Source organism: Nicotiana sylvestris, chromosome 3, assembly GCF_000393655.2.
Source record: "Nicotiana sylvestris chromosome 3, ASM39365v2, whole genome shotgun sequence".
Taxonomy (NCBI): Eukaryota; Viridiplantae; Streptophyta; class Magnoliopsida; order Solanales; family Solanaceae; genus Nicotiana; species Nicotiana sylvestris.
In genome coordinates, this window is record NC_091059.1 from 40883025 (window position 1) to 40897817 (window position 14793).

General features: G+C 37.8%; 1 protein-coding gene across 2 annotated transcripts; it reads left to right on the forward strand.

Moving 5' to 3' along the window:
- The first annotated feature begins 5214 nt into the window (after positions 1-5214).
- LOC104223923 (probable methyltransferase PMT11) lies at positions 5215-14446 on the forward strand. Of its 2 annotated transcripts, XR_011406020.1 has the most exons (10): positions 5215-6152; positions 6766-6915; positions 7020-7290; positions 8066-8176; positions 8938-9097; positions 12550-12807; positions 12921-13043; positions 13432-13509; positions 13661-13955; positions 14222-14446. XR_011406020.1 is itself a non-coding variant. In XM_009775458.2 (9 exons), exons 1-9 carry the CDS (start codon positions 5487-5489, stop codon positions 13866-13868), a joined length of 2025 nt encoding a protein of 674 aa, XP_009773760.1. In that variant the 5' UTR covers positions 5215-5486; the 3' UTR covers positions 13869-14446. The 2 variants fall into 2 exon arrangements, 1 of the variants encoding a protein (XP_009773760.1); XM_009775458.2 differs by having other exon boundaries at positions 13661-14446.
- Positions 14447-14793: the final 347 nt, after the last annotated feature.

The window sequence follows — 14793 nt, forward strand, 5'->3', positions numbered from 1 at the left end:
AAATATGAATGATGTAATTATTTCTGTATTTAATTAACTTGTCACCATTACTTCAGTATTTTCTTTCATCGTTACTATACAAATCAAATTTACGTCTTAAACTATATTATTAACCAAAAAACTAGTATCACCTTTCCTCAAAACGGATAGATACAGGACTATTTATGATATTAGTATTTGTTGAAGTTTGGCAAAATGCCAAAGTCCCACATTGGTTGGGAGTTAAGTTTGGGGGGATTTTTCCCCTATAAAAGAAGGCCTAATGTTTAGGATTGAAACACACCTCTCATTTGCCTTCTCATCTGTTTAAGGCATTTGTATCTTCTCTCTTTAGTATTATTTCACTTGTATTTTTGGAGTGAAATAAAATATTGGTTGTGTCCGAGGAGTAGGCAAAATTAGCCGAACCTCGTAAATTCTGGTGTTCCCTTTATTGTTGCTTTATTGTCTTATTTATTATTTGGTGGCTGTCATAATTTTGGTATAGTAGTTGTGACTTATTCACACTATATACATTTGGCTTCCGCAACAATTGGTATCAGAGCCAAGGTACTGTCTAAGTATGCTCTGTGGTTGCAGCATAGTCTGATCTTCCACATCAGAAAAGATTTATCTTGGTAACTGAGTCAAGGTTCTGTCTGAGTATGCTCTGTAGTTGCAGCTTAGTCTGATCTTCTACATCAGAAAGGAAATAATCTTGATTTGTGTCGTCAGCTATTAAATAATATTTGTGTCAAATATGGGGGACAATAAACAAGAAGAATCTACATCAAGTGTCAACAATACGTCATCATTGGCATCTTCGCTTATGACAAGAATTGTGTCAAATGCGAAATTTGCGGTAGAAATTTTTGACGGGTCCGGACATTTTGGGATGTGGCAAGGCGAGGTTCTAGATGTCCTTTTTCAACAAGGGCTAGATCTGGCCATTGAAGAAAAGAAACCAGATGTTATTGGAGAAGAAGATTGGAGAATTATCAACCGTGTTGCTTGCGGTACCATTCGATCCTACCTTGCTAGAGAGCAGAAATATCCATACACAAAGGAAACTTCTGCAAGTAAATTATGGAAAGCACTGGAGGATAAATTTTTGAAGAAAAACAGTCAAAATAAATTGTACATGAAGAAGAGACTGTTTCACTTCACCTATGTTCCTGGTACCACGATGAATGAACATATCACCAGTTTCAATAAGTTGGTCACAGATTTGCAAAATATGGATACAACTTATGATGATGGTGACTTGGCCTTAATGTTGTTGGCGTCACTTCCTGATGAGTACGAGCACCTTGAAACTACTCTACTCCATGGAAATGACGAAATTTCTCTCAGAGAAGTTTGTTCAGCTTTGTACAGCTATGAACAAAGAAAGCGAGAAAAACAGAAGGGCGGAGAAGGAGAAGCACTGTTTGTGAGGGGTCGTCCTCAAAATCAAACGAGGACAAAGAAGGGAAGATCCAAGTCAAGATCCAGACCCAGCAAAGATGAATGTGCCTTTTGTCGAGAAAAAGGGCACTGGAAGAAAGACTGTCCGAAGTTGAAGAATAAGGCCAAACATAACAATGGAAAGGCTATTATGGATTCAAATGTAGCTGATTGTGATGATTCAGACTTCTCATTAGTTACAACAGAGTCATCAACATCATCAGACATATGGTTGATGGACTCGGCTTGTAGCTATCATATGTGTCCCAACAGGGACTGGTTCGTGGAATTTCAAGAAGGAGAATATGGAGTCATCCACACAGCGGATAACAGCCCTCTTACCTCATATGGCATTGGTTCAATACGATTAAGGAACCATGATGGAATGATCAGAACATTGATAGATGTTCGATATGTACCGGATTTGAAGAAGAATCTCATCTCTGTGGGAGCCCTAGAATCAAAAGGGTTCAAAATCATTGCAGAAAATGGAGTGATGAGAGTATGCTCCGGTGCACTAGTGGTAATGAAGGCTAATCGGAAGAATAATAATATGTACCGCTATCGTGGCAGTACAGTTATTGGGACAGCGACAGTAACATCCAGTGACGACAAAGAGGCAGAAGCAACCAAGCTATGGCACATGCGCTTGGGACATGCTGGAGGAAAATCCTTGAAAACTCTATCAGATCAAGGATTGTTAAAAGGAGTAAAGGCTTGCAACTTGGAGTTTTGTGAGCATTGTGTTAAAGGGAAACAGACAAGGGTTAAATTTGGTACAGCGATCCATAATACTAAAGGCATTTTGGATTATGTACACTCTGATGTTTGGGGTCCTTCCAAAACACCTTCATTGGGTGGGAAGCACTATTTTGTAACCTTTGTTGATGATTTTTCCCGAAGAGTATGGGTGTATACAATGAAGAGCAAAGATGAAGTGTTGGGAATTTTTCTCAAATGGAAGACGATGGTGGAGAATCAGACAGGCAGGAGAATCAAGTGTATTCGCACAGACAATGGAGGTGAATACAAAAATGATCATTTCAATAAGGTCTGTGAAAATGATGGCATCGTCCGACACTTCACTGTTAGACATACACCACAACAGAATGGAGTGGCAGAACGTATGAACCGGACCTTGCTGGAGAAGGTACGGTGTATGTTGTCCAATGCTGGCTTGGGCAAAGAATTTTGGGCTGAGGCAATTACATATGCATGCCACCTCATTAATCGTCTACCATCTGCTGCTATTGATGGCAAAACACCATTTGAAAAATGGTACGGAAAACCTGCTGTAGATTATAACTCTTTGCACGTGTTTGGCTCAACTGCATATTATCATGTGACGGAGTCAAAATTGGATCCAAGGGCAAAGAAGGCTATTTTTATGGGAATTACTTCTGGAGTCAAAGGATATCGCTTATGGTGTCCTATGACAAAGAAAGTAATATTCAGCAGAGATGTTACCTTTGATGAATTTGCTATGGTAAATAAGGTAACAGAAGATACCAAACAAAATGAAGGTGCTTCTAAGCAGGTGGAGTTTGAGGGAAAATTTATTTTTCCTACACAAGAAGCAGAGGAGGAAACAAATGAAGATTACCCTCTGGAAGGAGAGCCAGTAGAGGAGATTCCAACTCAGGAATCTCAACAACAACTTGAATCAATAGCAACCAGCAGGCCAAAAAGAACAATAACGAAACATGTTCGTCTCATAGAGACGGTTGCTTGTGCAACCTCAATTGTAGCTGATGATGTTCCTACTACTTATAAAGACGCTGTCCAAAGTTCAGAAGAAGATAAGTGGAGGATTGCCATGAATGATGAAATACAGTCCCTTCATCAGAATCATACATGGAGATTGGCCAATCTCCCGAAGGGAAAGAAAGCAATTGGGTGCAAATGGGTATTTGCAAAGAAAGAAGGATTTCCTAACCAATTAGATGTTCGCTACAAAGCAAGATTGGTGGCCAAAGGATATGCTCAAAAGGAGGGAATTGATTACAATGAAGTGTTTTCTCCAGTTGTAAAACATTCCTCCATTAGAATTATGTTGGCTTTGGTAGCACAATTGGATTTGGAACTAGTTCAGATGGATGTAAAAACTGCGTTTTTACATGGAAACTTGGAGGAGGAAATCTACATGACTCAGCCAGAAGGATTCAAAGTTGCTGGAAAAGAAAATATGGTGTGCAAACTTGAAAAATCGTTGTACGGATTGAAACAATCTTCTAGACAATGGTACAAGCGATTTGACGAGTTTATGTTGCGGCAAGGGTACAAGAGAAGCAAATACGATCATTGTGTGTATTTGCACAAGCTTAAAGATGGTTCCTTTGTATATCTTCTCCTATATGTTGATGATATGTTGATAGCTTCCAAGAATTTGGAAGAAATTGATAAGTTGAAGATTCAACTGAAGAAGGAGTTCGAGATGAAGGATTTGGGTGAGGCAAAGAAAATTCTTGGCATGGAGATAATTAGAGATAGACGTTCAAAGAAACTCTGTTTATCTCAAAAGGAATATTTGAAGAGAGTACTTCAACGTTTTGGCATAGATGACAAGACTAAGCCAGTTAGTACTCCACTTGCTTCCCATTTTAAGCTAAGTACTACTATGTCGCCAATGGATGAAGCTGAACGAGAGTATATGTCAAAGGTACCATACGCAAATGTTGTTGGTAGCTTGATGTATGCAATGGTTTGCACAAGGCCTGACATTTCACAAGCTGTTGGAGTTATTAGCAGATATATGCACAATCCAGGGAAGGAGCATTGGCAAGCTGTGAAGTGGATTCTACGGTATATTCATAATACTGTAGATGTCGGGTTAGTTTTTGAGCAGGAAGACAATCAGTCTGTAGTTGGATATTGTGACTCAGATTTTGCGGGTGATATGGACAAACGAAGATCAACTACTGGTTATGTGTTTACTTTTGCAAAGGCACCAGTTAGTTGGAAGTCTACTTTGCAGTCAACAGTTGCTTTGTCTACAACAGAGGCAGAGTACATGGCTATTACAGATGCTGTGAAAGAGGCAATTTGGCTTCAAGGATTGCTAAAGGAGCTTGGTGTTGAACAAAAAGGTATCACAATTTTTTGTGATAGTCAAAGTGCTATTCAATTAGCGAAGAACCAAGTTTATCATGCAAGGACGAAGCACATTGATGTTCGGTATCATTTCGTACGAGAAATCATAGAAGAAGGTGGAGTCACGGTGAAGAAAATTCATACTACAGAGAATCCTGCTGATATGCTGACAAAGGTGGTGACTGCGGTCAAGTTTCAACATTGTTTGGATTTGATCAACATTGTTGAACACTGAAGATTGAAGATGAAGACACAACCAAAATTTGTTATTGAGAGAGAATTGAAAATGTGGAATTTTGCCAAGGTGGAGATTTGTTGAAGTTTGGCAAAATGCCAAAGTCCCACATTGGTTGGGAGTTAAGTTTGGGGGGATTTTTCCCCTATAAAAGAAGGCCTAATGTTTAGGATTGAAACACACCTCTCATTTGCCTTCTCATCTGTTTAAGGCATTTGTATCTTCTCTCTTTAGTATTATTTCACTTGTATTTTTGGAGTGAAATAAAATATTGGTTGTGTCCGAGGAGTAGGCAAAATTAGCCGAACCTCGTAAATTCTGGTGTTCCCTTTATTGTTGCTTTATTGTCTTATTTATTATTTGGTGGCTGTCATAATTTTGGTATAGTAGTTGTGACTTATTCACACTATATACATTTGGCTTCCGCAACACTATTTAGTTTGCGGGTCTTCATCATTTGATCTTAGGTATGCACGTAAAAGAAGAGAGTCTATCACATATCAAATTCGAAGATTAGCGGCGCCCATACTTGTTCCAGTTTCAACTATATATAGCCTTCTTCTCGCATTTAATTCAGCACTTCATTTACTCTCTCTTTCTGTCTTCCCTTTTTTTCTTTAGCACAGTAGGCTACCTGCCTCATTTGCAAGAATTCTCATTGAGAGATTCAGATCTACAACAACCCACTAATTTTGTTGTATAGTTTCTCTGTGTGTGTATGAGAAAGTGAAAAAACATGAAGGGGTTGAGTGGAGATTTACTCAGGTCCACTACTGTTATCAAAGTGTTGGCTTTCGTGTTCTTAGCCGTCGCTTTCTTCTACTTCGGCAAACATTGGTCTGATGGATCGTCTCAACAGCTCCTTTTCTTCAATTCGCGCCAAAACCCATCTGGGCTCATCTCTCCTTCAGCTGTTTCTCTTTCCTCCAATTTCAATAAAACTTATGATTTATCCACTGTTATTAACGATACCAACAGACAGCAAGCGGGTGAAGTTTCAATTCCGCCACCGCCGGCGGTTACTTTGTCTCCTTCCCCACCGCCACCGTCGGCGGTGCAGCATATGGGTTTATTGGACGAGAATGGAGTAATGAAGGAAGATTTCGCGGTGGGGGATTATGATCCGGATGTTGTGGAGAATTGGCCGGGTGTTGGAAACGAGACAGATTTGTCGGAAAACAATAAGGTTGTTAAGGTTAAGAAATTCGGGCTCTGTCCTGAGAGTATGAGGGAGTACATTCCGTGCCTTGACAATGTGGAGGCTATCCAAAAGCTGAATTCAACGGAGAAAGGTGATAAATTCGAACGGCATTGTCCTGAAAAAGATAAGGGGTTGAATTGCTTGGTTCCTGCACCTAGAGGTTACCAAGCTCCAATTCCATGGCCCAGGAGCCGTGATGAGGTATGCTATTCTTTGCCAAAAACATGGCTGATTTCTTCATGTATTGAGTTTTTTTTTTTTTTTTTTGGATAAATTTCTCAACTTTAGTTTTTTTGAAGTATTTATTGTCTCATTGGCACAATGTTCTATTAGTGGCGGAGCGAGGAATTTGTGCAAGGGATTCAAAAAAAAAAAAAAAAATTCTAGAATGTCACACTTGGGATTTGAACATGTGACATAAAGCAATTTTTGAACCTCTTTGCCACTATACTAGAATTTCAACAGTTTTAATATAACCCCAAAAAAGAAACTAATTTTTGCCCTGTTTGCGCAATATAATTTTCCGATGAAGGGGATTCTATTGAATCCCTTGGCCTCTGTTCTATGTGGCCATGATCATGTACTCCGTCTGAATAGAACTATAGTTTGAGCCGTGATCAAGCTTTCCACCAACTTGAGTGTAATAATGATGATCACAAAAGTTAATGTTACCTTTCTCAAAAAAGAAAATCGCAAAAGTTCGCCCCTTAAAATCAAGTGAAAATTCAAATTCAAATTGAAAGACGGGACGTGATTTTTACAATGTTAGATACAATATATGGAATTAGGGAATTCTCAACTATTTCTACTGCAGGTTTGGTTCAGCAATGTTCCCCATGCACGTCTAGTTGAAGATAAAGGGGGTCAAAATTGGATCACCATAGACAAGGACAAGTTCAAATTTCCTGGTGGCGGCACCCAGTTCATACATGGAGCTGATCAGTATTTGGATCAGATTGAGAAGGTATATGATTTTGTTCTTATTTACTTTAAAGCAGTGAGTCAACAGATTAAACAAAATTAGTATTCTTTTAATTTAACTTTTCCTTTGGACCATGTCTTCACTAGATGGTCCCTGAAATTGCATTTGGTCGTCATACCCGAGTTGCTTTGGATATTGGTTGCGGCGTAGCAAGCTTTGGTGCTTATTTACTATCACGGAATGTGCTCGCTCTGTCAATTGCTCCAAAAGATGTTCATGAAAACCAGATTCAATTTGCTCTTGAGCGCGGGGTGCCTGCAATGGTGGCTGCATTTGCAACACATCGGTTAATGTATCCCAGCCAGGCATTTGAATTAATCCATTGTTCAAGGTGTAGGATCAATTGGACTCGTGATGGTATGCTTTTCTATATCCTAGTAATATCCCATCGTGACGAGCTTATACTTCCTATTGTTTTAAGATGGTTTTATTATTATTGTTTTTTGAAATTGTTGCATTTGAGCTAACTTTGGCTTCAAATCTTGCATTCTAAGGGTAATGGTGGAAGTCTTATTGTTAAAAAAATGTATACTGGATCTGATAATTTGCAACTTCTCTTTTTACTGCTTTTTATTTTGATGGATTGATAAGCTGTTACCAATAGTTGTGAATCTTTGTGAGTGGAGTCAGATTCCCATGTTCAGGAATAGTCTTTTGGCAGAATTGTCTTGGAAGGCGTAAGAGAAAACTTCCTTTTTCTGTCCCGAGGAAAAAAAATAGAAACACTTATAAACATTTCTGTTGCTGCGTAGTCGCTCCCGCATTCTAAGGTTTCATGGATGCAGTTGAAGATATTCCACTTATAATTTCTCGGGGAGTTCCTAGTTTGTCTCTTTCATTTGTTAAGTGTGATAATTTCTTTTTTTTCTTTTGCCTTTAATTTATTAGCTCTTTGTTGTCCATTAATTTGTAGATTTTTTGGTTAGAAGCTTTGTCTCAAGTGTCCTATATGAAAAGAGAATTTGTATTAGACTGATAGTTTCATAATGTGTGTTCTAGTTCCACTTCTTTGTTATTGAACTTATTAATAAATGCTGCCATCTTTTAAGTCTAAATAACCAGATTGTGATTCCTGTCTTGCTCTTATATGGTAAATCTCTAATTTGCGCGTTGATCCTCTGATTTTATGAAGATGGTATTTTACTATTGGAGGTGAACAGGATGCTCCGTGCCGGAGGATATTTTGTTTGGGCTGCACAACCCGTTTATAAGCATGAAGCTGCCCTAGAAGAACAATGGGAAGGTAACTTTATTAAAAGTTGGCATGTTGTATGACTAATGCCAGATCTTCTGAATAGCATTAAAGAGTTAACCTCCTATTATTGTAAGCAATTCTCCATTTCCCTGTGGTTTTACTTATCAGTTGGTGTTATGCTTCTATTAGAGAGCATCACAACAAAAACATCGAATGTTTTAATGATGTGTGAAAATTAGTGGTCAAGTCAAAATCAGTAGATAGCTCATCTTTTTTGCTAATAAGGAAAGGAGCTTCCAAAGAGAATTGAACAAATCATATCTTCTAGCTAATGTTCGTTTTTCTCCCCATTTTAAGTGATTAAACTATTACTCTCTTACTCGAAAAATAAAATAAAATTTAAGCATGAACGAAACAATCAGAAAAGATAAGTTGTCGGCATAGGAGTAACAACATGGAGATCCCTGGTTCTAATTCCAGCTGCAACTCTCAATGTGAGCCTATCTGCTCCACTCTTGGTGGCAGCCTGACATCTATGCTTGTGGGTTAGGTTGCCAGTTAGTTAGCCGAGATGCATACAAACTGGTTCGGACAATGCCATCAAAGAAAAAGTATAAGAAAATATAATTGGATTAAATTAACAAAGTGTAGTCTTGCTTTGTACAAGCAAGCTCTCACTCTATCCACCAATTTAAGAATTTAAATAGAATAATTGCCCATTTTTAAAACCCTGTAAACTACACCTGCACTTCTAGTTCTTGAAAACTTGCACAAGTCATAACACTTTGCTTTCTCCTTTTCTCTACCAGAGATGGTTAATCTAACAACCCGTCTTTGCTGGAAGCTTGTGAAGAAGGAAGGTTATATTGCAATATGGCAGAAGCCTTTAAACAACAGTTGCTATTTAAGCCGCGAAGAAGGATCCCAACCGCCGCTTTGTGATCCACAGGATGATCCAGACAATGTTTGGTGAGGATTTTATTGGTTATGCTTATTTAAGTTTTATTTTTTCCCATCAACATTGTCAAATTTATCTCCCTCTTCACAGTTGTCCTTATTTTGGTCCTCCATTTTCGCATATGCTAATTTGTATTGTTTTGCACTTCGTAGAAAAAGTAATTGGATGCAGTTCCTCTTTTTTCATCCAATGCCTCAGCAAGCTGTTGAGTTTTGTGCTAAATGTGTAATTACATGCCTCGCCCGAGAACATTGAGATGGTTTACTCTCATTTTTCTTACTAATGTACCAATCAACTTACTAGTTGTTTAGCAAGGCTTTACTTTTACAGTCATAGCAGACTAATTTTTTCTTATTGGCTCATGATGTCTTTTAGTATTAGCAGCAGTGTTGTAAATTGAAAAGAAATCATCCTTGCATATAGGTTCGAGATTGATCTGAACCAGATCTTGGCATAGAAAAGGGGTGAACATCTGTGCAGCAATTGTGCCTGATCAAAGCTGCATTTTATAGATGCAATTTACTTACTGTACATTCTTGAGATTGGGGAGAGAAAAATAGAGTTTGAATTAGTACAAGCACGGGCACCATGCATGTTGTCAGTTCATTTCACTATTCATCTGTTGATGGTATTTAGTTGTTTCTGTCACCACGTATTCTGCAATAGAATTACACATTCTTTTTACTGCAAAAGTGAACTCACATCAGAGGTACACCCAAAAGTGGTTTCTTCTAATAAAACTATAATGAATGTTTATTTTATTTTATTTTGGGGGGAGGGAGAAGGTCATGGCCCCTGAAAACGATATTTTTGAAATACCTTTACGCGTACACATATATGGTCTACGGAGTATATGGAACTTCCTACTGGTGCTCCTCACCCAAAACAGAATAAAGAAATAAAAAGATTTGAGTTTCCTCATCGTCAATTGGGGCTTTTGATCTGTTGTGCATGTGCAGAGAGATGGACAAATAATCATTATAAATATACTACTAAATACTAATAAGAACACAGGAGGAGTTATTTGGATGAAACGTTTTGGTGAAGTCATGCAGCCCGTTGTATTGCTGTCACCCATCTAACTAGAAACGAGAAAAAGTTAGTGAAATCATGGCACTGAGATGTAGTTATTTCTTCAATCTTCTTTCCCTGATCCTGTATCTTTGTTTTAAATTAAAAATTGTTCCCTCTTGTCCAATTTGCTTGCCAGTTCTTGCTTAGTGAAAATCAATTTGACCGATTATTGGGCTAAATTGGACGTAGATCATGTTTATAAAATTCAGATATTAGCGATGATTGCTATCACAGTCGTCTAGAATAAAATGTCGGTCACAACTCTTTTCCATGTGAAGATGATGGAAGAATACATTTAATATGATGCAAAGTTACTTTGTTCGACTCCCGAGAAGCAAAATTTATGACCATTTTAAAACATAGAGATTTGTATTTAAAAATGTTTTCAAACTTAGACTAGCTGATTGCTAACACATAGTCTTCTGCCACTTAACAGTGGATGAATTTTTCCAATATCTTTAAAAGCAAATGATGTATGGTGTCTTTTGGTTCGGGATGCCCTCTATTGTTTTGTGCCACATACCGATGGAGTTTTAGTAACTTACGTGGAGATCAATGCTTCAGTCTTTCCATGTTCGCTGAGTCCTTTTTAGTGGGAAGGACAAGTTCTTTCCCGATAGGGAACACAGCAATTAGTAATATTATGTAGGCTGTGGAAAACATTAGTTAAGCAACATTAGAAGTTATTTTTATTTGCTCTAAAGATCACTGCGCTGGTGTTGGCATACATTATCATCACAAGCACTTCTGCATATGATTATACCATATCCTATTGCAGAATGAGAAATTATATTTTTTGCATCTATCTCATCTCATTTAGTGCTCAGTATACAACTGAAATAGGGACCTTTGTTCTTTAGGGCATAGAGATTTGTATTTAAAAATGTTTTCAAACTTAGACTAGCTGATTGCTAACACATAGTCTTCTGCCACTTAACAGTGGATGAATTTTTCCAATATCTTTAAAAGCAAATGATGTGTGGTGTCTTTGGTTCAGGATGCCCTCTATTGTTTTGTGCCACATATCGATGGAGTTTTAGTAACTTGCGTGGAGATCAATGCTTCAGTCTTTCCATGTTTGCTGAATCCTTTTTAGTGGGAAGGACAAGTTCTTTCCCGAGAGGGAACACAACAATTAGTAATATTATGTAGGCTGTGGAAAACATTAGTTAAGCAACATTAGAAGTTATTTTTATTTGCTCTAAAGATCACTGCAGTGGTGTTGGCATACATTATCATCACAAGCACTTCTGCATATGGCTATACCATATCCTATTGCAGAATGAGAAATTATATTTTTTGCATCTATCTCTTCTCATTTAGTGCTCAGTATACAACTGAAATAGGGACCTTTGTTCTTTAGGGCATAGAGATTTGTATTTAAAAATGTTTTCAAACTTAGACTAGCTGATTGCTAACACATAGTCTTCTGCCACTTAACAGTGGATGAATTTTTCCAATATCTTTAAAAGCAAATGATGTATGGTGTCTTTTGGTTCGGGATGCCCTCTATTGTTTTGTGCCACATACCGATGGAGTTTTAGTAACTTGCGTGGAGATCAATGCTTCAGTCTTTCCATGTTCGCTGAGTCCTTTTTAGTGGGAAGGACAAGTTCTTTCCCGAGAGGGAACACAGCAATTAGTAATATTATGTAGGCTGTGGAAAACATTAGTTAAGCAACATTAGAAGTTACTTTTATTTGCTCTAAAGATCACTGCAGTGGTGTTGGCATACATTATCATCACAAGCACTTCTGCATATGGCTATACCATATCCTATTGCAGAATGAGAAATTATATGTTTTGCATCTATCTCATCTCATTTAGTGCTCAGTATACAACTGAAATAGGGACCTTTGTTCTTTAGGACATCCTCATTAAAACTCGCCTAGGAATTTTCTGTTGGCCCATGTGATTGGAATAGACTAAATAGAATTGATGTCCTAGTGTAGGTGGTGCTTTCCATTGTGGAGTACCCATTAGATTCAACTTATTCTCAAAATGAGAGTTAATTCAGGGCATGTCTGTGAAATAAAAAAATGATAATTACTCTTTAATCTAACTGTCTTTTGTTTGCCGTTTCTTTTCCACGTTATAAAAATGGAGTTAACTTGCACTGTTAGCAGCTTGTAGCCAATTAGTCAGCATAAAAAGGTACTGCCATCTATAAAATATCAGCTTATTTTCTAATAAATGGTTGTTGAAAATTCTTAGGGTTTTTACTAAGTTTGAGCGTCTCCGACAGTAACTGATTCAAAAGATTGCAGTACCTAATATTAGTGAACTGATCCAAAAGCTTGTGAATACCTTATAGTTGCATGATTCATTTTCTGTTCATGCTTTTCTTTCATTCTAGCCCTTTATGACTTTTTTCCAAAATCACTTTTAGGTATGTTGATCTGAAAGCTTGTATTACGAGACTACCAGAAGAAGGATATGGTGCAAATATTACCACATGGCCTTCACGCCTTCACGATCCACCAGAGAGGCTCCAGAGCATACAACTTGATGCATATATATCTAGAAAAGAGCTTTTCAGGGCAGAGTCAAGATTCTGGAAAGAAATAATTGAAAGTTATGTCCGTGCCTTGCACTGGAAGAACTTCAAACTTAGAAATGTGTTGGATATGCGAGCTGGTTTTGGAGGGTATTTGTTCCATCTCCATTGCTTTCCCCTTTTTGGTTATTCACTTTAATGCATTTGCATAAAACTGTTCTAAAGTTTTAGGTTAGAATGCCTATCAATTGCCTTCTTGTCAGATTTGCTGCAGCATTGGTTGAAAATCAACTGGATTGCTGGGTTCTAAATGTTGTCCCTGTTAGTGGCCGAAATACCTTACCCATCATATATGACCGTGGACTACTTGGAGTCATGCATGACTGGTAAGAACTGCTCATCTTGTACTTAGTCTATATTTTTCGTCCTTATAGGTACAGCGTATCCTTATATTGTAATAATTTCATTGAGCCATGCAATTCTGTCTCTAGTCTCTACACATTCCCAACACCAATATGATTTGAGAGGAAGGGGGAAATGGGGAAAATAAAAAGATGAAAAAGGAAAGGATGCTTGCTGAGTGATTTTGTGGTAGCATCCTCCATCCTATGAGATACAGTATTCTGGCTTATAGTTCATGCAAATCTTTAGGCATTTCTTTGGAAAAAGTTGGTAGGAGGAAATGCATATTTGGATGTTCTGTTTTTGATATGTGATATCTTGAGGCAGAAAGATCTGGCTGGATTACATATAAATAGCTGTGCCATTTTTCAGGTGTGAACCATTTGATACTTACCCAAGAACATATGACTTGTTGCATGCGCATGGTCTCTTCTCCATTGAAAGGAAAAGGTACACTATTAACTTTTTTAAAATTTGCTCCAATATAATATTGTGGTCCGACTCCAAGTTCATGGGGTCTCACTGTAGTGAAGTTGGGCTTTCTTTAGAGTAGCATATGAAGAACATGTTGTCATGACTTTGTTTGATTTTGGCGTTTCAGATGCAACATATCCACAATCATGCTTGAAATGGATCGGTTATTAAGACCTGGTGGACGGATATACATCCGTGATTCTCTTGCTGTTATGGATGAACTTCAGGAAGTTGGAAAAGCCATGGGTTGGCACGTATCTCTGAGGGACACATCTGAGGGTCCTCATGCAAGTTACAGGATTTTGACATGTGACAAACGTCTTTTACGAGCCTGAGTTGATGAGTACTTGAGTTGAAAGGGGAAATCAAACAATGTCTGGTCATGCGCTTTCATTGGAAGAGCAGGAGACAGTATGGAAAGTGTAGGGACTAATTGCTCAACTCCATTAATATATATTGATGTGGATAGACTGTGATTATTCAGAGCTTCATCGTTCTGCAATAAATGGAGCTGAAGGGGATGGCTGCCCTACGTAACGCATGCTGTTTTTAGAACCACGTATCCTATAATGAGGCAGTTCATGTGCAGCTAGCCCACTGTAGTGAAAACATTTTTTGGTTTGCATTCAAAGAAATTTACTCTCCAGTTATCAATTTTATTCATTTACTTTAATTTTTATTATGATAGGCACAGAAGTTACTTGCATCATTGTGTTGATAATGTCACCATCTCTTTCCAGTCATTGCTGTTGCTGCTCGTAATTGTGATGATGAATATGTATCCAGCTCTAAATTCACCTGTAGCAGATGTACTGAAGTTAGATTAATCTCAAGGAGCAAATTATTTTAGCATGTTTGTGTTGACAAATATTATGACCTCTGCTGAAGAGTACACGTTTCTATTTTGTGTTTTCCCTCGTGCAGCAAGATTTCCCGACTGTAGCATGTTTTAATATTTTTCTAGTAAACCACTCTTGCTAGTTTGTTATCAATTCATGAAAAAGGCCACAAATTATTTGGTCATGAGACAACAGCGTGTGTTCTACAAATTGATAAATTCAGGGATTCTGTGGTACTCAGATTAGATTCCGTATGAGAAGTATTGATAAGAAATCGATAGTGTCACTCTTTTAATTTTATAGGTACATCTAATACCCAAGAGAAGACATTGTTGAGGGTAGTGTATTTAACATATTGTGCAACCCGCAAATCTTAAAGTCAGCCCCCCTTCAATGTCGATAATTCAAGCTAAAATAAATT